The following is a 26,409-nucleotide window of genomic DNA, read 5'->3' on the forward strand; positions in this document are numbered from 1 at the left end:
CCTACAGCTCGTGATTTTCTATTAAGAGGAAATAAAAGCATCATTCAGTGGTTCTTCTGGGTTTATTCCTGCCAGTTTTGTTTTTCTATAAATACAGTCCTCATTTTCAAGGAATTTGGAGAAGATGTTTGCAGCAGACTATTTTGGGGAGGTGCTGGCCTGTTCCACTTCAGGGGGTCTATCATTTGTCTTTGTTCCCAGAGCAGCTGTGAGGGTACGCTGTGGACACCCACTGCTGAGTCCACGGAAGGAGCTGAGCGTGTCTGCGGGCCCGGGCGTGGTCTCTGAGGACGGGCTACAAAGCCTTGAAGATCCCCTCCCAAAGGACCCATTATTTTACCGTCAATCCAAGATGGCAGTTTTCCCTACTGTCATGAGGGGGTGATGCACCAATTGTTTCCACCACCATCCAGAGCTCAGGCTGGGGTCTTAAGGCTGCAGGCCTTGTCAGGACACTGGCCTTCAGCCTGGAATAGGAAGGATGTACAAGCAGCATGAGATAAGGAGATCTTCAACAAATTCAGGCAGCTGTGGGAGCGTCTGCATGGCTCAGTCAGTGAAACGTCCAACACTTGGTTTCGGCTCAGGTCATGACCTCATGGTTCATGAATTCTGGTCCGCATCAGGCTCAGAGCTGATAGTGTGGCGCTTGCTTGGGATTCTCACTCTCTGTCTCTCCCTGCCCCTCCTCTGCTCTCTCTCTCTCAAAATAAATACACTTCAAAAAAAATTCATGTAATTGTTGATGCCAAAATTGAGGAAATCGTGGACATAATTGTCCAATGTAGTTTTCTTACTGTTTTACAACTTACAAAGGTATGTTTGTGGGCGTGTCCTTGAAGACGTGCTATGCACAGACACACCTGAGTCCTAACCTGAGCTCCAGGAAAACCACAGGATAGCTAATTATGGCAAATTATAAGCGTAATGCACTGGAAATATAAACAGGCCAAGTATGGGCTACATTAATGTCCTTTTCATATTTTTTTAAGAGTACAATTTTAAATACAAGTCCATCATATAAATTTAACATATGGATTTATTCTTTGTATTTAAAACTGTGGACATTATTTTATATATAAAAGAACAACACACACACGCACACACAAGACAAATATACACACACCAGCTAAAACTGGCCAACCACGAAAAATCCCGTCATCAATCCTCTTGTATATGTAACATTTAACTATCATCGATGCATCGGACAGGGTGCGCTTCCAAGTATAACTTGAATATATATACAATTTACCATGTTATGCACCCTTATGTTGCTATTTTTTTTTCCTCCTTTGGGCCAAGAATTAGCATAGTGAATTTCTTCCTTCTAAAAATAAGCAATGATGGGGGAGGGAGGGGGTGATGGTCATGGTGGGGGGCACTTGTGGGGAGAAGCACTGGGTGTTATATGGAAACCAATTTGACAATAAACTATTATAAAAAAAATAAAATAAAAATAAGCAATGATATTTTTCTATCCAGTTAAGTACAAAGGATATTACAGTATAAACGACTGACTTTTTTTTTAAACTAGAATAGCTTCACTTATTCCGTGTACCCATCCATTTATTTGGATATAAAGATATGCCATAGTACATCCTCTACCTTTTCTACTTTAGAAGCTGAGTGACTCTTGGGGAAAAAGTAAACTACATACAAATACCGCAATGAACTGCCAAATTAATTAGTTCAGCCAGAGGGATCAAAAGAACTTGCTAAGAATCGTTCATGATAAGAAGGATTCAAATTGCAACTCTGTCCAGCACGTGTTTTTTTTTCCTCCCCAAAGAGTCGGAAATGAAACAAGTGTTCACACTTTTAATGATCCGTGAGTAATGTGAGGTCACTGTATTTGCACCTGCCACGGACTGGTTTCCAACATCACAAAGAAGTCAGCACACCTGCTTTCTGCATGCGAGAAGCATCCAAGCTTTACCTTTAGGTCTTGTCAAATGGACAAACCAAAGCTCTTGATTGGCCGGGAGGAAAGGCATGGACCAATCCCATCATCCGGGCACTCGTGCTGACGAATTGCCATTAGTTAAATGCACGTTTGTTTTATTAGGAGCCATTTTCCACAGCAAAGTCAGGAAGATCCTCATAAGGGATCTCGTGGAAACAGTTATGTTTTCCAGTGCTTACAGAGCCCTCCCTTTTTCTTTCTTGTTTTAGAATCTTACACCTCACTTTGCCTAAAGGATACATTTATGATTTCTCCTCTAGGAGGCAATGATCTAGTTCGCCCCAGGTGGGTGGATGCAGAGGAGTCACACCCACTGACTGTTTTGCTCACATGTCGGTCTCTCGGTAGTGTTTAGAAATGCATGAAAGGCCGACAGGTTTTGTTACAGCTGTACAATGACTGTGAGGGCGCAGAACGCAGTCAGGTGAAGGGGCTCCGTGCCAGGGGTAACACTTTAGAGATTCGTGGAATTCAGAGATTCATTCTAATCTCAAGAATTAACTTACTCTAGCAACAGGGCATTGGGGCTTTCATTAAGGAAGAGTCAGAAAACATGGACTAGAGATCCCCATGAGAACTAGGTAAGATTTCAAGACTTTTAGGGGCGCCTGGGTGGCTCAGCTGGTTAAACGTCCACCTTTGGCTCAGGTCATGATCTCTAGTTTGTGAGTTCGAGCCCTGCTTCGGGCTCTCTGCTGTCAGCACTCAGCCTGCTCTGGATCCTCCGTCCTCTCCCTCTCTGTCCCTCCCCCACTGGCAGTCACTCTCCCTCAAATATAAACAAACATTTTAAAAGACAAAAAGATTTCAGGACTGTTTGCAACTTTCCTATGTTTGCTATTCTCTTTTGGTTCCCCAAAGCAATTAGCATAAAAATTTCCAGATCTGTGGACTCAAGTTCAGGTACAAACACCCCATCTCCTACTTTCTGGTTAGTCTGGGGGGTCGGTGAGGAACATGGGGAGGGGAGGTGATGATTCTGATGAGGGGAGACGGTAGGTTGAGTTTTTGAGGATGAAGAGGAAGGAGGAAACAAAAGCCCTGGAGTGTAGGCCTGGAATGACCCGGCCATTTAATGAGCAAAATCAGAACAATACAAACAAAGAAAGCATCTGCTTAGGTATTCCATCATCTTCTCTCAAATCCAACAGGGTGAAATCAGACCTCTTTCCATATACACTTCCCTCTGTACACCCCTCCTTATTTAAAATATATCCACATAGCATGCCACATAAATGTAAAGTACTATTCTTAGCCCTATTTTACAGATGGGAAAACTGAGGTACAGAGTTAAATGACTGGGCAAGATCATATATCTACCAAGTATCAGAGCTGGGGCTTGAACCCGCGCAGTCTGATCCCTGGGTCTGTGCTCTTTACCTCTCAGCTGTACTGACTTTCCTCCAATCCCTTCGCTGCCCATGAAGCTATGAACTGTACCGGCTGTCTCTGCCATTATCGTGATACTTTTGTCTCCATTCTCCTGTGTTCTCCTGCCATGTCCAATAATCATTCATTCAAGATTTTTCCGCCATTGGCATAACCTATTCTCATCTGCCAAAGACCATATATAACTTCTTTTCTGCTGTGTGCTGTTTTTTTTCTGACAGGGGCAGTGAAAATAAGGATGAATAATAAGAAACAGATTCTCAGGGGTGGAAAGAAAACATTCAATTACAGCAAAGGTGGAACTCTAAGCTCATATTTATAGATCAACTACAAGTGGCAGATTAAAAAACAACGCCAAAAAACCCAAGACAGAAGAAAACACACAGGATCCAAAAGCCATTTTTGATCGCACTGAAGAATTATTAAATGCAGGAGCAATTCTAAGGCTTGATTTTCTTTCCTTTGGTTCAGACAGCTCACAATAATTAAATTCAATGACTTAACACGCAGAGTTGAAGTCGACAAACTCCCAAGGCGAAATGAAGGGAAAAAAAAGAATCTTACCTGCAGATGTGTGTTTGAACTTTTCACTTTTCTTCTTCCTCCACTTCCAAGGCTTGAAAATCCTCCCCAGGTTGGCAAACTTACTTCTCCTCCGGATGGGTGGGGTGTGGGTTCCGGGGACAAGGGAGTCAGAACGCATGGCCGCCAGTCTCTCCACTTCCTCGGCTGTTTTTCCCGAGAAAGAGATGGAAATAGAGAAAGAGGGGAAAAAAGTGTTAAAATGGGATCCTCACAGATGGCCCACGTTTTCCATGGTTACAGACAACAGAAGCCACATGACTGACGCTCCGTTTCTCTTTTCTGCCTGGTGGAATGGAAGTCACACCACTGTGTTCTAAAGGCTGGCGATGGTCCGCCAAAACCCCGAGGATCTGGAGCACCTCCAAATTTACCCAACCTCAACTTGGACCAGAGGAAGAGGACAATGATGGGGAGAAGGAACAAATACTCTTGACACATCAGGATTCCCCAGTGAGGCAGGAAGAGGGCATTAGAAAGAGTCAAGTGAGTCTACAGGTCCAGCGAGATCCCAGATAAGATTTGGCAGATGCCATCACTGTAACACCATCCTCTGAGAAAAGGGGAGGGAGAGAACACTGATCAACTTTGTGTTTCAACGCTAATGCCTCCACTGCCTGCAACACTCCTTCCTGCTGTGCCCAGAACCAAAGCAGCACTGGCATCTGTTGAGTGTCTCCACCTTAGACAGACTGATTGTAGGGTTACTTGCCCTTTAGTACACTTTACAACTGCTCTAGTTTTTCTAGGATACTGCTTTAATAAATCATCATCATCATCCTAGAAATTGGGATGTGATACAAATCAAAACCACACTGAGATACCACCTCATGCCAGTCAGAGCGGCTTAAATGAACAAATCAAGAGACTACAGATGCTGGCGAGGGTGTGGAGAGACGGGCACCCTCCTACACTGTTGGTGGGAATGTAAACGGGTGCAGCTGCTCTGGAAAACAGTGTGGAGGTTCCTCAAAAAACTATCCATAGAACTCCCCTATGACCCAGCAATAGCACTAAGAATTTACTCAAGAGATACAGAAACGCTGATGCATAGGGGCACATGTACCCCAATGTTCATAGCAGCATTTTCAACAATAGCCAAATCATGGAAAGAGCCTAAATGTCCATCAACTGATGAACAGACCAAGAAGGTGTGGTTTATATATATAATGGAGTACTACACGTCAATGACAAAGAATGAAATATGGCCATTCGTAGTAATGTGGATGGAACTGGAGGGGGTATCATGCTGAGTGAAATAAGTCAGGCAGAGAAAGACAGATACCATGTTTTCACTCATATGTGGAACAGGAGAAACTTAAAGAACCATAGGGGAGGGGAAGGGGGAAAAATAGTTAAGGAGAAGGAGGGAGACAAACCACAAGAGACTCTTAGATACTGAGAACAAACTGAGGGTTGATGGGGGTCGGGGAGAAGGGAAAATGGGTGATGGGTATGGAGGAGGGCACTTGTTAGGATGAGCGCTGGGTGTTGTATGGACACCAACTAAACTACATTTAAAAAATAAAAAGTTAAAACATTAAAAAATAAATTAAAAAAAGAAATTGGGATCTGAGAGTGACATCAGAGGACCCTGGATTAATCCCAGTACCTTTACATGTGAGGTTCACATGAAGGTCTTCACATGAAGACCTTCAAACTCATAATGTCTAGCGGGCACTTTCCTTAGAGGTCACAATTACCCTGACCTCTTTCATCACTTGTAACGAACCAACTCTTTTCCAACTTACATGAGAATTTACACATCCCAGCAAGGGAAACATACCCAGATTTGACTTTCTAAGACAGAAGGAATTAGAAAAAAAATCCCCCTGGCAAATCAGGAGGGTGAGAGACACACTCTGCTCTGGAAAGTCATGTTACATCTAGAGCCATGGGACTGATCCAAAACCACTCTGCTGGGCCTCTAACGCCATCTTTGGAAAAATCACCCCAACTTTGGCAACACAGGCTTTCCCAGAAGCTCCATCTCACAGCCTGATAGTCTCCCTGTTGCCACCAGAAATGGTTTTAACTCAAGAGACTCACTCATTCAACAAATGTCCCCGGCGGTGTATTTGGTAGACACAAAGGACAGGTGGGCAAAGGCTCCTAGCAGCAAGACTGACAGGAAGTAGACGGATCTGGGAGAAGTCTGGGAGCAAACCCAACAGGACTCAGTGAGAGGTCCTGACGGCCAGGAGGTAGATCATTCCTAATGGCCAGACTCATGCCAGTGGAGTGACACCCTTCACTGATGGGGACAGGGAACACAGGGAAGGCACAGGTTTGGTGTTGAGGGCAGCAACAATGTGACCATGTTCGTTGCATAGTAATGGCCCTTAAACCTCTGACTCCATGGTCAAATGCATGGTGGCTCCTCTTCCTTTTTTTTTTTTTTAATGTTTATTTTTGAAAGAGAGAGACAGAGCATGAGTGGGGGAAGGGCAGAGAAAGAGGGAGACACAGAATCTGAAGCAGGCTCCAGGCTCTGAGCTGTCAGCACAGAGCCTGGTGCAGGGTTCGAATTCATGAGCCACATGATCACGACCTGAGCTGAAGTCACATGCTTAAGTGACAAGCCACCCAGGTGCCCCAACCTATATTTTCCACTATTGTGAGATTACTCTTCCAGAAGCCTGCTTTTCCTGGAAGCTTTCAGTGGCTTCCCACAACTTACAGTAGAAAGCTCAGACTTTTTGTCTTGGCCTCCAGGACCTCCATTGGAGTGACCTGCCCAGAATTATCTGCTAGTTTCTCCCTCAACACACAGCTGCGGCCAAAATGGAAGACTTCCTCAAAACCAGTCCCATCCTGGGATCTGCAGATCCCGACAGGCTTTGCGGGCCATCACACCACTGAAAATACATGCACGAGTTTGAGTCTATCTTGGTACCTTTGGTTGGGAGAGTTTCTACCTTTCTTTTGATTCTCTCGTCTAAAACACGAAAGACAAAAATTTTTAAAGTATCCAGTTGGAGAATCCTCCAAATGTGGCCATCCTGAAACATCTTCTACAAACAGTTTGATAAAGGAAGAGACTATATGAATCCCTCAAAAAAAAATCAAGATATAAGTTATTCAGGATTGGCACTGAAATTGGTTCTCACAGTCAACATCCAATAATAATTTGTTAAATTATTTGAGGACACTTGATTCAGTTTGTTCACACACGTCTTGCCAAGTGTAAAATCAGTATCGCTAGCTGCCTTAAGGAAAAAGCATCGCCAGGGCCAAAACGCAGTTTCATAATCGTCTTTTTAAAAATGAAACAAAAATTATTCTGAAATTACCACATTAAAATAATTACAAGAAATTAGGAGTGCCTCGGAAAAACCCAGAGTGGCACAGAGCTGACAGAGTTTTCTAAAGGTGTAATTATAACTCCATAGTTAAGTGGATCTTTAATAAGCACATTATTACATTCAAAATGTTGAGCCTATAAGTACAGATTACTGGGCAGGCTGGATGACTCTAACCGATTTATGTTTTCATCAGCCACGTTACGGTTTCCCCCCAATCCACTTGACGATGGGGGTTGGTTTCCAACCTGTCTGCTTTGCCACCGGATGAGGACATTTGGAAGGTTGACGCGTGAGGACTGGCACTCTGGGGTAAGGATGGGTAGAAAAGCATAAAACAGGGCTCAGAATAAAGCAGCCTCCAATGTCACAGGAGCTCGGGGAGAGCAGGATGGAGACCAGGGGACAGGAAGGGCATACGGGCCAGGTGCACTGAACACAGTGGCCTTCTTTTGACACAGATGATGAAAAGGCTCCTCTGCCCAAGCCACTGCTCTCAAAGGTGGCCGTCTGGAGAAACTACTCACTTAGACATGAATCAGCTCAAATGTCGCCCGCCAGGCCAGAATGCCAAACCTAAAGGGAGGGAGCTGGCCAGCTGAGTTGGTTCAGAGATCTGCAGGAGAAAGGGAGGGGCCTGGCCGGGTGAGCTCTGGGTCCCCCCCCCCCCCGCCCCTCCATCCCAGAAAATGCTCTTCTCAGTCCCCATGAAAGGGCTCCCTTTCATGACGTGGCTTCACTCAAATACCAGGGAGCAGAATGGTTGGGACATGATTTTTCTTTCCCTTTAGAAAAGCAGGAGAGGGGGGCCTGGGTGGCTCAGTCGGTTGAGCATCAGACTCCTGATTTCGGCTCAGGCCGTGATCTTGCAGTCTGTGAGTTCGAGCCCCACATTGGGCTCTGTGCTCCAAGTGTGGAGCCTGTTTGGGATTCTCGGTCTCCCCCTCTCTGCCCCTCCCCTGCTCACACTCTCTCTAAAATAAACAAACATTAAAAAAACACATAGGAGCACCTTGGTGGCTCAGTCAGTTAAGCGTCCAACTTTGGCTCAGGTCATGATCTCACAGTCCGTAAGTTTGAGCCCCGAGTTGGGTTCTGTGCTGACAGCTCAGAGCCTGGAGCAGGCTTTGGATCCTCTCTCTCTCTCTCTCTCTCTCTCTCTCTCTCTCTCTCTGACCACTCACACTTTTTCTCTCTCTCTCTCAAAAATAAATATACATTAAAAAATAAAGTAAAAAATATATATATAGAAAAGCAGGAGAGAAAAACTTAATAGATGCACGATTTCCATGATTGAGAACCAAGCACCTATTATCTGTTTGTACCTGAAGCCGGTCCCTTCTGGCAGCCTGGATTGCTCCTGGTGGGCAATTAGAGCACACAATGGGGGATGGGGGGGGCCACTTGGGCTAGCACCCTTACCATTATATTTCTGGAGGGCTTGGCTTCCAAGGTCCATCCAAAGGAAGGACCGATTCTAGAGTCCTAGAAAGTGTTAGTCGTACAGGGCCCCCGCCGAGAACTTCCGGGCCTGTGTTCTCTGATGCCTAGAGTCCTCAACAGAAACAGAAAGGCCAGGGTATCTGCCCAGCTCCCCGACCTGAGATCCCTCCGTATGCCACGTGCTCCTGGGATTTCTGGAGGGACCCAAGAGTCTCACAAATTAGATACTAGCCTCTCAACCCAAAGTGAGCTCAGAAATAGAAAGCTGATGTAGCAGGACAGCCACTCGTCCAAATCCCTGAGAAGGGGAGGTCATGTTCTCACCACGCTTCAGCATCCTAGCAGTGGAGGCCAAAGATGGGAGTAGAGGTGAGGTCAGTGGTCAGTTAATGACGCTCCACTGCCCAGGGCCTCACCTCCCACCACCAGCTTTCTGCCATAAAGCACTGGTACCTTCTCTCACAGCAGCAAGATGATGCCATATAGGTGCCCAGCCACGCGGGAAATTCTCCACGACTACGGTCTCCCCCGTTTTAAACACATACCTGCACTTTTACAGTGTTACCTTATGCCAGGGAGATCACGGATTCATACGAATTATCAGGCCGAGGGCAGACTATCTTCACATTTCTTTCTGTAAGTTATACCCCACTCTCTTAGAGAGGCCAGAATTCTTTGAAGAGCTTGTCTCCAATCTAGGGCTGATCTGTATTAACTAGGAAATGTGCTTTAAAAAAAAGGGGGTGCCTGGGTGGCTCAGTCGGTTAAGCATCCGACTTCAGCTCAGGTCATCATCTCATGGTTCATGGATTCAAGCCCTGTGTTAGGCTCTGTGCTGACAGCTCAGAGCCTAAAGTCTACTTTCAGATTCTGTGTCTCCCTCTCTCTCTGACCTCCCCTGTTCATGCTCTCTCTCTCTCTCAAAAATAAAAATAAAACATTCAAAAAAAAACCAAAAAGGGGTGCCTGGGTGGCTCAATCGGTTAAGCGTCCAACTTCAGCTTAGGTCATGATCACAGGGTTCATCGGTTCAAGTCCCGCATCCGGCTCTGTGCTGACAGCTAGCTCAGAGCCTGGAGCCTGTTTCTGATTCTGTGTCTCTGTCTCTCTCTCTGCCCTTCCCCCACTCACACTGTGTGTCTCTCTCCCTCTCAAAAAAATAAACATAAAAAAAATTTGTTTAAGAATAAAAAGAAAGGGGCACCTGGGTGGCTCAGTGGGTTAAGTGTCCAACTCTTGATTTTGGCTCAGGTCATGATCTCATGGTTTGTGGGTTTGTGCCCCACACTGGGCTCTGCGCTGACAGCAAGGAGCTGCTTGGGATTCTCTCCCTGTGTTTCTGTCCCTCTTGATTCCTGTGCTCGTGCTCTCTCAAAATAAATAGATTTGGAAAAAAAAAAAAAAAAAGAACCAAAAAAGGACTCATTTTTATTCAGTAAATTGGAAGCCCCTGCCCTGTCCTGAGTTGCAGGGTGGGAATAAGATACGGAAAGAGCCGAGGGGACAAGGGACGGGCATCAGAAGCAGCAGCTTGGGGACACCCTGAGGCTCTTTTGCCCAGAGAAGGTTACCTGGTTTAGTGAACACATACAGGCCTCTAGGGAGGTGGGGGATGAAACAACACCCCCGAGCTGACCACGGGGCTGTTAAAGGGTTCAATGCAAACACCGACGTGATGCCTGAAAACGAACCGGTGTTAACATCGCCCTGTTAATGACGCCAAGGATCTATGGCATTCTCCCGCACCTGCTTGCGCTGCCCTTTCCTTGACCTTCACTGCCCTTATCCAGTCTCCGAACGTTGGAGCACCATCGTCCCCCCACCCCTTGCCATCAGTCAAAGATGGACCCCACCCACCCATTAGCACCGAGGGGCGGCACGAACACTGACAGCGGGCTAGCACAGTGTTAATGGCAGGACAGCTGCACTCAACAGTTTGTCCATCTCAATCCAACGTCCACTGGAGTGTTGCAGGCCCCAGTGAGGAGGGGGAGAGGGCTCTGGGTCCGTCAGTTTTCTGGATGCACAGCTGGCTGCCTTCTTGACCCGAGAACCACCCGAGGAAACCCCAATTACACGCCACACAAAACCACACAGACACTCACCGGAGACCATCATGTCATGGGCGTCTTGCCCACAGGGACGTGCAAATGTTTACAGTGAGAGGGCTGCTAATCGATCTTGCTGGTTCAAGAAGAGCACTCTTCACGGGGTCAGAACCAATCAGGGCTGCGCCGGTCAATGCACCCTTGTGGGGCGGGACGCAGTGGGAGGAGAGAGCGAGGCGTCCTATATCGGGGCCTGTACTGCCCAGCATATTTGCTCAGGCACTTGGCCGACTCTTTCCTGGCTCCAGAGATTTCTGCGTCTTAGACAGCAAGTCTACCCAGTGCCGGGAGCAGGTCCCAGAGGATGCTCCCATGGTTTTGCCATGGCCTTTACCTCTGTGAACAGACAGACACCATCCCTCATAGGCACCTTGGCAAAAGGACACGAGAACACCACGCCAGGAGGGGGAGGGAGGACAGAAAGGAAATCCATGCATCCCATGGGGCCAAAGATGGCTTCATTGAGTCTTTCCATTAATCTGGTCTTACTCTTAAAGTGGTCATTGAACTCCTAGAGGAAGAAGAGAATGCCCCCAAATCCAAGCCCCCAAGAGGCACTGATATTTAAAGACAGCAAAGAAAAGTTGCTGTCCTGGCCCAGGAACCAGTAGAGACTCAATGCCTAACATGGTCTTCGGAACTCAGCTGCTGCTAATGGCGATTCTAGTTTCCTGGCAACAGGAAGGGAGATTCTAAACAGGACCGTGCTTCCTCAGTCATTGACCATGATGACAACGACAGTGATGACACCCCTTCCATTGTTTGGTCACAGTCTGTTCCAGGCACCGACCAAGGCACCTAAAATATTGCCTTCTGGGGGCCTCAGGTTAATGAGATGGTGCTATTACCACCCTCCCCTTACATCTGGGGCTACCAAGGAGGAGCTAAACAGAGAGAAAGGATGCTTAGAAGAAAAGAAACACATGCTATTAATCCAGCCTTGTCCGTTTTCAAGAGTATCCGCCCATTCTGGGAGAGTTTGGCTTCTCAAATCTCCGTATTACTGATTAAAGTCACAAGATGAGGGGCACCTGGGTGTCTCCCACCTTTAAGCATCCGACTTTGTCTCAGGTCATGATCTTGCATTTGTGGGTTCGAGCCCCACATCGGGCTCTGTGCTGACAGCTCAGAGCCTGGAGCCCACTTTGGATTCTGTGTCTCCCTCTCTCTCTGTCCCTCCCCTGCTCACACTCTATCTCTCTCAAAAATAAATAACAAAAAATTTTTGAAAAAATAATAAAGTCACTGATGACTCCTGGGATGCGGGAGGTGGTGAGGTTCTTTCTGAAAAGGCAGATGCCAGTAGAAACGGACCCTACCCCAGCAAGAGAAAACAGCCGTTATCTGCCTTGTCCCGAGAGGTCATAAAATACATGCACACCCGAATGCAGGAGCCCTGAAGGTTGTCCACCCAGGTCAACAGGACCTGTGGAACCGTAGGGATGCGGGCTACCCTGCACCTCCCCCACAGGCTGCAGTTGGGAACTCAGCCGCTACCAGACTCTGTCCTGAAATCGGGTCCGATTTGCTTCACTCAGCAAATGCTATACATTGCACACAGTGGAGAGAACTGTTGGGGGTTTTTTGTTTAATTTTTTAATGTTTATTTTTGCGACAGAGAGCGTGAGCAGGCAAGGGACAGGGAGAGGGAGGCAGAGCCCCAGCACAGAGCCCGACGCGGGGCTCAAACTTACAAACCTAGATATCGTGACCTGAGCCGATGTCAGACACTTAACCGACTAAGACCCCCAGGCGCCCCCAAGAATGTTGGTTTTAAAACCAGGAGGATGTGGGTTCAGATCCAGAACCTATCACTTAAAAGCTATTGGGTAGGAGTTCCCAGCAGGTTGCAAGAACTCCCGGATTTTCCACAGGAGAACCCTTTCCAGCAGTCCAGGTGGTTCCGGAAACGATGGTCTCACTCCTGACTCCAGAATGGGTCATGTGACCCAGTGTGGACCAATCAGAACACAGCATCCTCCTCTGCGGTCAAGGGTGAGCCACTGAGCCCAGCCAATAAGACTCAAGTCTGGACCTTGCTGGGGCTATAAATAGACCTGCTGTTGGCACTGGGATTGCAGATTAGACAGGCTCTCTCTAAACCAGTTAAAGCAAGGGTCATCAACTTAAAAACCTTCACTTAGCCTAGGCTCATATTAACAGAATCTCTAAGTCCCAACGGTAATTTCACATGCTCCGAGAGGAAACAATCCTATACTGTCAAATACTTCATATTTTCTTTCTTTTTTTTAAATTTTTTAATGTTTTATTTATTTTTGATACAGAGAGAGACAGAGCATGAGAGGGGGAGGGGCAGAGAGAGGAGGAGACACAGAACTGGAAACAGGCTCCAGGCTCTGAGCTAGCTGTCAGCACAGAGCCTGAGGCGGGGCTCGAACCCAAGAAAGTGAGATCTGACCTGAGCCGAAGTCGGAGGCTTAACCGACTGAGCCACCCAGGCGCCCCAAATACTTCATATTTTCTAAGCACACTGTGCTGACAGGGTATTTGCATTCTATGACCACAGGCCGTCACTGAACAAAAAGCATCTGCTGACAGACCAGACACGTGGGGGCGACGTCTTTTTTTAATTCAAATTTATACACGTCTGTGTGGTTACATGTATTGCAATAATAGATGTTATAAAGTTCTTCTTGAGATAGTCAAGACAAAATTCGCATTTCATCTTCCAGGAATCCTTCAACCACGAAAGCATGCAAGACTACAAAAATTTACAAAACACCCCATTGTTCTTTTAATCTACAGAATATGTTTGTGTTGTGAATGGAACTTGTTTATTTCAAGTGTCCATGAACTCCCAAGTCTTCTGTGAATCCCAGGCAACAATGTTTAAGTCACATAGTCTCTTTGTTCATCTTAAGACATCAGATCCTGGGGGTGTCTGACTTCGGCTCAGGGCATGATCTTGCGGTTTGTGAGTTCAAGCCCCATATCAGGCTCTGAGCCTGACCGCTAGCTCAGAGCCTGGAGCCTGCTTCAGATTCTGTATCTGAGCCTGGAGCCTGCTTCAGATTCTGTGTCTTCCCCTCTCTCTGCCCCTCCCATGCTTATGCTCTGTTTCTCAATAATACATAAACGTTAAAAAAAAATTAAAAAAAGAAAAAAAGACATCAGACCCTGGGGTATGACTGACACTCTTGAAATAAATAAATAGCGCCTCGACAGATTCAAAATCAAACTTCCACAAAACCTGACTTCTCCTGCAGGGGTCAGCAAACTCTTCCTATAAAGGAAAAATCCAGAATACTTTAGGGTTTATGGGCCATACAGCTCTGTCCCAAATACTCAACCACCGCGGCAGCACGAAAGCAGCCACAGACCAAAGTACACAAACGGGCATGGCTGTGTTCAACGCAGTTTTATTTACAAAGCCAGGCAGCATGAAGCTGCTGGTAATACTCCTGCCACCTGGAGGGGAGAGCCCATCTGAGAAGTGAAATAAAAGGGAAGAAGAAAAAAGCCTGAGAGGAAGGATGGCTCAAGTGAAAGAGACTTCATGACATCATTTGGGTCCCTGGATCCAGCCCTCCTGAAACCATTATAACACTGGACATTTTCGGAGCGCCTGGGTGGCTCAGTCAGTTAAGCATCCGGCTTCGGCTCAGGTCATGATCTTACATTTCGTGGGTTCGAGCCCCGCATCAGGCTCTGTGCTGACAGCTAGCTCAGAGCCTGGAGCCTGCTTCAGATTCTGTATCTCCCTCTCTCTCTGCCCCTCCCCTGCTTCTGCTGTCTCTTTCTCTCTCTCAAAAATAAATAAAACATGAGAAAAAAATTTTTTAAAACACTGGACATTTTCAGTATATGAATGAATAAATTCTGGTTTTACTTAAGCCTAAGAAGGTTGGGTTCTCTCTCACTTCTAATCAAAGGGGCCTCACAAATTCTCTTTGGGACCTTAGGGAAGCCCTGTGAGCTTGCTTTCCTATACCATAAGGAGAATTCTAGCTTGTAGGGATTAACAGGTATGTGCTAAACACACCCTTCAGAGGCATGTAATACAGACTCAATGGAAGTTATTTAAAAATGAAAGTTCTATAGTATCACGCCAACCACCTGGCCAAAAAGGGGTAAAGTTCCTTCCGACTTTACCACTAGGATGTCCCGTAGGAGATCACACGAAGTTTGGAGGCTCTGAACTATGCCAAGAGCCTCCATGCTGGTGGATCTCAAATATCAATGTGCATAAGAAACCACTCAAGTATCTGCTAAAACTTTTGACCCCTAATCTCTCTTAGATCTGAACCAGTAACATGAATGCATAATACGCAGCTCAGATAATTTTGGTGTCAGGAGTCTATAACTCACATTCTGAAAAATATACTACGGTATTCCTACAAAAGCCTCGAATCTTTCCATCATGAAGGGAGGGTATCCATTTCCTAACTTTGTTCCCCTGCAGTTATGACTAACACACCGTGTTCTCTTCTCAAAGAATCACATCACGGTTAATGCTAGCCTTTTTAAGACCCTGAGAAGGTCTGCAATAAACCTGGTAAACTTTAACCCTTTGTTTCCCACACTTCGTTTAATCACAAACGTGGCTGGTTGGCGTTCCCCAGAGGGACACCCCTGAGGTCTCAGAGTTGACTAGTGTTCCAGGGGACGCAATTTCCAAGATGCCAAGGCAGTGTCCTTTTCTTGACGCCTCCTAGGGGGTGCAGGAAATTAGATGCAGAGGAGTCAGGGGTTTTGCCCAGAGTGCACCAACTCATATAGACAGCTCTAGAGTCTAGGAACGGGCCGGTCATCACTCACACCCCAAACCTCATGGATGGTACATGATCCACCTCTTTTCAAAAGTCGTTCCTCCTCTAGTGCCGTCAAGGTTAATACACTCAGCATTTTCCTTCCCTCGAGCTCATGCCAAGGTCTCATAAGAAGGCCACTCAGTTACCTACTGAACAGGGCACGATAGACAACTTTGTGAGACCTCACGTTTTACTGAAGAATCATCGCTTGAGTCTACTTCTCATTTTCTTCCTCTGATGACATTACGATTTCCTCATTTACCTCCCGTTCAATCACAGCCCAATTTCTCAGTGCCATTTGTCATCTGCGTGGGGACTAGGGGACAGCTAAACAGTACTCCTGGAGAAGACAGTTTAGCAGAGATCTCGGCCTTTGCTTGTCCTCCATTTGTATGTAGTTTCCATCTGTATGTTCCATCCACAGCTCGCCCTGGGGCTGCCCGAATGGCTACTCAGAAAAGGAGGTAACCGCTTATACATTTTTTGAGCGTTTCTAAAGGAATTCTTAATTTTCCTGGCCTCAGAACACAGAAATTGAGTTTCATTAGTTTTTTTCTAGAGGCGAATGTCCTTTATATCCTGTCAATAATTTCTTTGGGGACCTTTTATTACTCTTGTGTATAAAAGATGCTCAATTTCTAAAGAGGCCTCAGCAGGGAAAGTCATCGATTTATTCTACTCCATAAGAAGTTCTGCGTTCACATCGATTTAGGAGTGCATTTTTAAATTCTTTTTTAAAAATATTTAAATTTATTCATTTTTGAGACAGAGAGAGAAACAGAGTATAAGCAGGGGAGGGGCAGAAAGAGGGAGACACAGAATCCGAAGCAGGTTCCAGGCTCTGAGCCGTCAGCACAGAGCCCGATGCGGGGTGCAAACTCACAAACTGAACTGTGAGATCATGACCTGAGCTGAAGTTGGACGCTTAACCAACCGAGCCACCCTGGAGCCTCTAAATTCTTTTTTGAATGACCAAATATACTGACCTCAGAGCCTAGAATTTAAGCTCTGCAGCCATCAGCACATTAATTAACGTCAGAATTGCACTTTCTTAACAGCCAAGCCAAGAGAATACCTGTTTCCCCACCTGTATAATCATTGTATTAACACATGAAAACTCCAGACTAATCACTGGCACGTAGTGTGTGCTCAGGAAGCGTCTCCTGACTCCAAATCTACGGTGCTGATTGGTTCTGCCAATTATTCTTTGTCTGAATGCACTCCTGGTTCATCTCATCGGACAGTGTGGGACGAAGCAGGGCTTCAGAAAGTACAGTAATGATCACCGAACGCTCCAGAGCAACAATGAAACCCGCTGACAGTTGCCCCCTCCGACTGGGAATCCTCCCCAGGGGACGGAAGTACAATTGTGAGACAGAATTTTGGACTCCGGGTTTACTTGCCATGTGGTATTTTAATTTATCTATAAAGCATCTTTTCAGTGTTTCTAAGGTTACATTACAAAACTTACCACAACTAAATCAAGCTCTGATTTTGCTACCCTTTGTCCCCTTTCCAAAGTTTCCAGGCATTAGAAAAGGCATCAGGTTAAGGAAAGGGGGGTGGTGGTAAGGAATATCATAAGAAATAGGTAGTCTGGGGCTCTGTCTCCATATCTGTCCTTCTGGGCACTTTTGGGGGCCTTCACGGCCCATGAGCATACGAGATGGTGGCGCTTCAACTCTGCAAACATTTGTTACACGGTTATTGTACAACTCGAGTTATGGGATAGGGAGCTGAGGAAGGAGAAGGTGAAGCCCCTACTCTAAAACTCCTAAAATGGGGGGCACGCCTGGGTGGCTCAGTCCGTGAAGCATCTCACGCTTGGTTTCGGCTCAGGTCATGATCTCACAGGTTGTGGGATCGAGCCCCACAGCGAGCTGTGTGCTGACAGCACCTTGCCAGCTTGGGATTCTCTCTCTCCCTCTCTGCTCCTCGCCTGCTCATGTGTGTGCATACGCACTCCCCCCCCCTCAAAAATAAACATCTAAAAAAATCTATATACAAATCAAATCCTAAAATGGAAAGTACCACACAAAATCAAACACTGTTCCATTTTGAGAGGAACGGGGACAGATCTGGACATATAATGAAAGGTAACAGAGATTCTTTGCTCTTACTGACAGAATCATCTTAAAGGTCATTGTTAAGTGGGAAAGCATCATCTTTCTGGAGGCAAACTCCAAGCCTGAAAAGGCTGTTAGTATCCACAGATAAAATAACCCTGGGGTCATCGGGAGATTAAGAAAAAGGACTTCCCTGGCCTTTATCCATGCTCGAGGATCTCTAAGCACAATACAGAGCTACTCTGTGCATCCAATTTCCTAGTGATCGGTCCAACTAGCTTCTGAATGATAGAGCCATTCCCTCGTTATTTTCCGTGAGGTCCACTCAAGGGACCTTGGTCTAGATGCCTCGTTATGTTACAAGTCAGATTGGGGAGGACCAGGTGCATTGATGACATGACTGCTGTCCCCACAGAGAATTCTCCCGCATTCCTTGGTCAGTGCCTGCATTCAGCAGACCGTAGGCAATACCGATGGGACACTTCCCCACAGAATAATCAAATATCAATCTTGGCTACTCCGAAATTGATTCTGAAAGCAAAGGAACAGCTGGTGATTGAAATGCAAGATTTGTAGAAAACGATTCTCTCTCCTCAATTCACATGCCCTGCTTTTTGCACGTACAGATTAGTGGAAAAATCTTACGGTCGCCCAAGATTTTCTCATTCAGAATATAAATGCCTACTGCGTGCAAGAGGAGTCAATGGCCATTCTCACAGCCACGGTGTGAACAGCGTTTTATCATTTATCAAGCGCTTGCCCCATTGTGTCATTTGATCCCTACCACAAACCATCGGGAGAGGTCAAGTGGATATGTGCATCCTTATTTAACAAAAGAGCAAACTGACAGTGGCAGGTATGGCTGGTTGCCTGCCAATATCCAGTCTTCCCTTTCTCTTTAGTGAAAGCTTCTTGATTTTCTGCCCAGCTAAAAGACTTTCCTGACCTCCCTTGAGGGCAGGTGTGGCCATATTACCAACCTCTGACCACTGGGCTGTAAGCTGAAGTTGCGTGCATGTGAGTCCTGCCAAATCTACTTAAAGGGAAAGGATGTGCTAGTTCGTTGGTTTGCTCCTCCCTTCACCTAGTTTCTGGAGCAAAGCTGTGATGGCTGGAACTTGGCAGCCGCTATGAGGACAGGGGTCACCTCACAGTACTGGAAAAGTTCTAAGCTAGGTGGCACCTTGGTCCTTAAGAATTTCATGGACCCAGCGCATATAACAGCTTTGAACTAGCTGCCCTCTGCATTTTTCTGTGTAAGAGAAACAAACGATCTTGTTTAAGTTATTGAGTTTGCTTAATGCAGTTGAACATAACCCGAATACAAAGAAGTGACTTGCAGAAGTTTATACAAACTATAGTTTGCAAGTGGCCCAACATTGATTGTTGACATATGTGGCCATGTACTTAGGCAGAATTTCAGAACCTTTTATAACCTGTTTCTTAGCTTGTAAAGTAGTCAAATGCTTTTATTGTTTTTTTTTTAACAATTTAACATTCATTTATTAAAGGCAACCTATACAAACTTTCTTCCCCTCTTCCTCCTTTCCTGTCTCCTCTAGAGAACTTGTATACCTTTCAGACTGTGATTTAATCGTGGAATTTCCCAAAGCTCAGCTCTTCCCAAACAACTTCATTTATTATTTCACTTACTCATACAGCTTTAATATCAATAAGCTGAAGATTTCTAAATGTAAGCTTCTAGCCTTTAAGGCTTTTCTAAGTGATACCGCAGCTTACTAGCTGTGTTAACTCTGGCCCCGTGCCTTCTCTGGGTCTCAGTTACCACATCTGTAAAATGGGAATAACAACAGCATCTCCCTCCATGGGTTACGTTACAATGTGATTATTTCACGCAAAGAAAATATTTTGAATGGTGTCTGAAACACTCCGCTATTTCTACTCTTTGTCTCTAACTTGATTGAAAGTGAATTGTTTTACCCGTAATCTGGTCACTTCTTCAGGAAGGGCAAAGCCAGTGTTGTAACTGCTCAGACAAGAAATCCAGAAGGCGTTTTTGAACCCACCTCTTCCCCTGGATCCAATTCATCACCAAGAGTGGTCAAAACAAGTTCTTCAATATTTCTCAACCGGCTCTACTCTTGTCCTTAGGGTAGACCAGTTGTCCCCATAGCCAATTTCCATTCTCATTCCTACTACTCACCTCCAAGTCCTTTGTACAGCGGCCCGAGAATCCCTCACAACCATGTCACTGTCCTGCCCTAAAGCCCCCATAGGATGGTCCGGCTCTCAGGCCGAGGACCCCGAGACTTCACATCAACTCAGAGGGCCATGATCTGCCCCATTCACTGGCTCCAACCTGCTCCTCTTTCTGCTCCTCAAATGCAACAGGAAACACATAACTTTTTTTAAAGATAAGATGACTTGAACCCTACAACATTTGTTTGATATGCATTTTATTTATGTATTTATTTATTTTACTTTTGAGAGAGAAAGAATGTTAGGGGGGAGGAGTAGCGAGAGAGAAGGAGACACAGAACCTAGGCTCCGAACTGTCAGCACAGAGCCTGACACGGGGCTCGAACTCACAAACTATTGAGATGATGACCTGAGTCGAAGTCACACGCTTAACCGACTGAGCCACCCATGGGCCCCAAGAAACACATCATTTCTGTCTCAAGGCCTTTTCACCTGCCATTCCCTCTGCCTGGATGATCACTGGTCACTTTGAAATGCCAGCCTCCTCTTTAATGGAAAATGTCAAGCCCATTTCTGCACAGCTTCCTTCTTAAGAGAACCCAGAGAGGGCTCCGTTACTTCTCCTCTATGGGAACACGAGCATCCCAAAATTGAACCCCAGCACTAGTGGGTGGATCTCTGATCAGTAATTAAGAGAGGGTCGGCTGTCCAGGTCTGGCCTGTGAGGTCCATAAGAGATGCCTGCAGGTGGGAGGGCTTCTAAGAACGACTTCCTTGCTCTTAGAAATAGCCAACGAGAGACAGTCCCATGTCTGCCTCTGGTCACTGTGTCATCAGGAGGGGAGGCCATCTTTCCACCAGCCAGACGATGGAGTCCAGAAGCAAAAGAGAACAAGGCACAAAATCATGGAGTGGTGGACTCAGGCTTGGAATGAGCTCTACTTACAAATTTACATTAGACAGTGAACAGCCTTGGTTTTGAAGGTCAAAATGCACAAAGTCCTCTCTCACTGCAGCTTAACTGACATGTCCCTACTAGATCTGGGTAAGGACCAGTTATGACATGGAGGAAATGGTCACTTAAGATTTCTGAATGAAGAAATGCATGCATGTTTCTTAGAGAAAAACTAGGCTAGGCTCTAGCCTGGGTGTGTGTCTTGGTTCCCATCTCCTGGACGGCTTGCAGTTAGGACAACTATATATACAACTATAGGTAAGATTCATCCTTTATTTATTTCTAGGGCGAGCCCTGGCTGGAGGTGGGGCTAGGAAGCAGGTCATAGTCTGGTATGAAATGACTCAGAGAGAATTTTGTTACATGCAAAGGAAGAGGAGAGGCTGTCACGTTTCCTGAAAGAGGTGTCTTGGTTATAAGGGTTATTCCCAATCTAACTGAATTATTTTTGCTTCGACTTCATAACTGGCCTTTCAAAAACCTGTCCCATAGGCCAATTAACTTGGGTCAAGTTTAATATGTGACTGAAGGGTCACATCACAAATTAATCTTCATTTGTATTTTTTTAAGTCTTTATTTCTTTATTTTGAGAGAGAGAGACAGAGAAGGGCAAGGATAGAGAGAGGGAGGGAGAGAGAGAATCCCAAGTAGGCTCCACACAGCCAGAGCAGAGCCTGACATGGGGCTTGAACTTGCAGACCATGAGATCATGACCTGAGCCGAAACCAAGAATCAGGCGTGCAACGTACTGAGCCACCCAGGTCCTCCAAATTGATTTTAATAGCACAAAAAGTAACCCAACTATCCAACTTTGAGGGATTAACTAAAAGAAGGGAGAAAAATCAAATGCACAACTATGTGGCCATTATAAACGCTGATGGACTTCTCTAATTACTGACATGAGAAAGCGCCACAGCTGCTTGCTCAGTGGATATGTTGCCACATATGACATATAGAACAATTACACTGTTCTAGACGTTTACTTACCTATCTGTGCATAAACACAGGATCTGGAAAAAGAAACTTGGCTAAATAGAGGTTCTATTTGCACCAAAAAGTCATAGATGATCTTCTCTATCATTTTATTTTCTGTGTTGGGGAGGGGGGGAATAGGGTTGAATTCAAGCCTGTCTCTACCATGTACAAACCATATGCAAAGCCTTGTCATGAAAAATGGATGAAAAATATAAAGAATGAATATATGTAAAGCATTTAGTATGGTATGTAGTGTAGTAGATACTGTGATGATTATTTTATGAAAAGCATACTGCCATTACTGTAATGTGAATATTCTACTTGTGTTGACGTCTAAGAGAGGTCTACAAATGGTACTTTCTGACTGTACAGGGCGTAAAGGAATTACTGGTGGCTTTGAAGGTTACCTCGCCTCCTGGAGGCTATCCCTGGAGCATGTGTGATGCAGCATTCAAGAACTCCGTTTTGGAATGGGCAGACGTGAGCCTCTTGACCAAAGGCAAGTTTCTTCACTTTAAAATGGGAATGATAAAATAATTTTTTGATTTTTTAGTGTTTGTTTACTTTTGAGAGAGAGAGAGAGAGGCAGAAAGGGGTAGACACAGAACCCGAAGCAGGCTCCAGGCTCTGAGCTGCCAGCACAGAGCCTGACACGGAGCTCGAACACATGATCTGTGAAATCATGACCTGAGCCCAAGTCGGATGCTTAACTGACTGAGCCACTCAGGTACCACTTAACAAATAATATTTTAAAGTTTGTTTTGAAAGAGAGAGAGTATGCATGTGCAAGTGAGCGGGGGGAGACACGAAGAGAGAATCCCAACTAGGCTCCGCTGTTTCAGCACAGAACCTGACACGGGGCTTGATCTCACAAGTTGTGAGATCATGATCTAGGCTGAAATTAAGAACTGAATGTTTGACTGAGCCCCACAGGCACCCCTATATTATTTTTTAAATGAAAATAACAGCATCTTCTCTATACAGTTGTATTATATGAGATAATATACATTATTAAATACTAACAGAGCTTCTGGCCATAGTTAAAAACCAAATATCATAAATTTATAATTTAAAAAAATAATAGCTCTTTGGCATTCTACTAGTTACAGTTTTTACCTAGCAAATTTGTCACATTTTAATTTTTTTAATGTTTATTTTTATTTGTGTGTGTGTGTGTGTGTGAGAGAGAGAGAGAGAGAACAGTAGTGAGGGAGGTGCAGGAGAGAGGGAGACACAGAATCTGAAGCAGGATCTCGGCTCTGAGCTGACAGCACAGAGCCCAGAGCGGGGCTTGAACTCACAAACTGTGAGATCATGACCTGAGCCAAAGTAAGACACTTAACCAACTGAGCCACCCAGGCGCCCCTACAAATTTCTCACATTTTAAAGTGTAATTATAAGAGCTATTCAAACAAAAGCTACAACAGTGCACTGAAATGGTTGGCTGGGTTTAAAAAACAAAAAGGCACATAGCACCTTTCTGGAATACTTGTATTCTGAAAGGAGAGAATCTCCTATCTAAAAAGTGGAGTGTGGGTGCCTGGGTGACTCAGTCGTTTGAATGTCCGACTCCTGATTTCAGCTCAGGGCATGATCTCATAGCTTGTGGGTTGGAGCCCCGTGTCAGGCTCTGTGATGATAGCGCGGAGTCTACTTAGGACACTCTCTCTCTCCCTCTCTCTCTCTCTCTCTCTCTCTCTGTCCCTCCCCCACTCACTCACACTCAAAATAAATAAACATCAGAAAAAGAAGTAGAGGGGGAAATAAGGGGACTTTTTATGAGAGGAGGGTGGATGCCAAAACCATCTTTATTCTATAGGATTTAATTCACATGAAAATAGGTACTCATGAAAAACAGATATGTAGTATTTTATAGACTAGTCAAAGCAACATAGCTCACTGGCTGGTCTAATGAAGACATTGCTACAGTTATTTTCTGTTTTTGTCTTGGGGACAATAATTTGGAATTTAATCGTATAACCAAGTTGACAAAAAGAGTAACTCGGATAGATTCACAATGTTATCATGCAGTGCACACTGCAAACTCAGAACACTGAAGGCTTCAGGGGCACGTATTTAAATGGAAATTGCCTGAGATCTGGTATAGATCCATTAAGCAGAAAGGGATTAGACGCCATGAAGTCAATATTTTCATAGGTTTTCTAACAGCATTTGGTATTTGTTGAACTATCCTTCAAGAAACACTAAAGGTAATTTTTTTTTTTTATCTATTTCCTGGCTTTTTGCTACCCAGTAAAGTAAATTTCTCCCATTTATACAGGCTCAAATGCAAATATAAGTGTTCCCTTCGGTGCTTGTTTAAAAATTAGACACAGTTACGGAATCGAATGGATTTGAGAAAGATTCAGCTCAGGAGAACAAGCCAGGTTAGGGGAATCCTTATTTGCAAGTGGGTAAGACATAGTCAGAAAAATCTAAGTCTGACAAGTAACCAAAGCCAATAACAGGAATTTTTTTTTTTTAATTATCTGGAGAAGTCAGCCACATACCGACCGAGGGAGAAACACTAGCTGTTCATTTCGAGCTCTCTCTCAGCTCAACAAGACGGCCATAACCAAACTTCTAAGATAAAATGTGAGACGAAGTGGGTTGAAGGGGAAAAGTCTACATTAAGAACTGTAAAAAACTAGTTTCGCCAACAAACTGCCTTTCCTGAACTCAATTCAACAAACATTTATTAAACACCTGCTCCGTGTGCAGCTTTGTGAATCAGACAGATGAGTCCCTCTGCTCCTCCAAGTACAATATTGTGGGACGCGCGTGCACACACACACACACACACACACACACAATCATCTAATGGTTCAGACAAGATATGGAGAAAACAATTTTTCAGATTTTTTTTGAGGATAAGTTTGTGCTGAAATTTTAGTCGAATTATTTCTTGGGACTGATTTGCTCTGTAATATTCAGCATAAAGTATAGACAATTTTGTTAAAAGCCATCAACTAGCTTGTTTAGGGCACTCTATGAGCAGGGAGAAGGCACATGTGATGTGCTATAGATCTAGTACCAAGAAAGCTCTCTTCTAGAAGAAAGGCATTCTGTGAAAGTTGAGGCAACTTCAACTCTATGCCTGTAATTAGCTTTGCAGGAGTTAAACTTCTGACTTCTGACAGACGAAATCAATGCATTTTCGTCTCTGGTTCTGAGACCCTACTAGAATAAACAGCTGGAAACAAACATTAGATGGTGATCTTAATAAAAAAAAAAAAAAAAGAACACTTTTGTCTAATTCCCAGTAACTGCTAGGAATGGCTATTTAGAGAACAGATCAATGGTCTAACGAGTACATTCCAGCAGAATCGGCCCATACAAGTCAAGCGGTCTATAAAACCGGCAATAATACTTTTTGTACAGTACTGTCATAACAGCAGGTGGAATAGGTCAAGTGATTGCACTCTGGAAATGAGAAATAGCTTCAAACAGTAATCTATCCACAGTTCAGCTGGAGCTAGAAAGAGGGAAGAATAGTCCCACTTCATTCTTCCAAATCAGTCCCCTGCCAGAAAGCAATGGGTAAAGACGTGGGGGACATGAAAAATCGAACATTAGTTTGAAGATTTTGTTATTCCTAATTTGGGGATCTGGTTGGGGGAGGGGCGGGTGGCATGTAGTAATGGATCCGCAGGCCGTTTCTATGACAAGAACATGCACCGAGACTATATTTATACTATTGCATACTTTTCGCTAATCAGCTGCTGTTCTCCAGATCTGTCTCATTATAAATGTGGCTGCAAGTTAAGATTAAACTGTAGCATTCTAAACAAACATGAGGAGGGGAGGGTGCCTGGGTGGCTGAGTCAGTTAAGCGTTCGACTCCTGATGTCGGCTCAGGTCATGATGTCACAGTTTGTGAGATCGAGCCCCGTGCCTGACTCCATGCTGATATGCGTGGAGCCTCCGTGGATTCTCTCTCTCCTTCTCTCTGCCCCTCCCCCATTTCCATGTGCACTTTCTCTCAAAATAAATAAATAAACATTAAGAAAAACAGGGAACTACTGGGACCTCATCAAGATAAAAAGCTTCTGCAAAGCAAAGGAAACAATCAGAAAAACTAATAGGCAACCAACAGAATGGGAAAAGATAGTGGCAAATGGCATATCAGATAAAGGGCTAGTATCCAAAATATACAAGGAGCTCACTAAACTCCATACATGAGAAATGAATGATCCAGTGAAGAAATGGGCAGAAGACCTGAATAGACACTTCTCCAAAGAGCACATCCAGATGGCCAACAGGCACATGAAACGATGCTCAGCGTTACTCATCATCAGGGAAATTCAAATCAAAACCCCACTGAGATACCACCTCACACCAGTCAGAGTTGGAAAATAAACAAATCAACAGAATATAGATGCTGGCGAGGGTGTGGAGAGACGGGCACCCTCCTACACTGTTGGTGGCAATAAAACTGGTGCAGCGGCTCTGGAAAACAGTGCGGAGGTTCCTCAAAAAACTATCCATAGAACTCCCCTATGACCCAGCAATAGCACTGCTAGGGATTTACCCAAGGGATACAGAAGTGCTGATGCATAGGGGCACATGTACCCCAATGTTCATAGCGGCACTTTCTACAATAGCCAAATCATGGAAAGAGCCTAAATGTCCATCACCTGATGACTGGATGAAGAAGATGTGGTATATATATACAATGGAGTACTACATGGCAA

The 26,409-nt window shown here is 45.0% G+C and overlaps 1 protein-coding gene across 2 annotated transcripts in view; it reads right to left on the bottom strand.

The window, feature by feature from the left end:
* PHACTR1 (phosphatase and actin regulator 1) overlaps positions 1-26,409 on the bottom strand; it is a 575,867-nt gene that overhangs the window by 214,045 nt on the left and 335,413 nt on the right. For both annotated transcript variants that reach the window (XM_029945399.1, XM_029945400.1), the window contains one exon: positions 3,917-4,081. In XM_029945399.1, coding sequence (XP_029801259.1) covers positions 3,917-4,081 — 165 coding nt within the window. The remainder of the gene's footprint in view (positions 1-3,916; positions 4,082-26,409) is intronic.

Source organism: Suricata suricatta, chromosome 7, assembly GCF_006229205.1.
Source record: "Suricata suricatta isolate VVHF042 chromosome 7, meerkat_22Aug2017_6uvM2_HiC, whole genome shotgun sequence".
Classification (NCBI taxonomy): Eukaryota; Metazoa; Chordata; class Mammalia; order Carnivora; family Herpestidae; genus Suricata; species Suricata suricatta.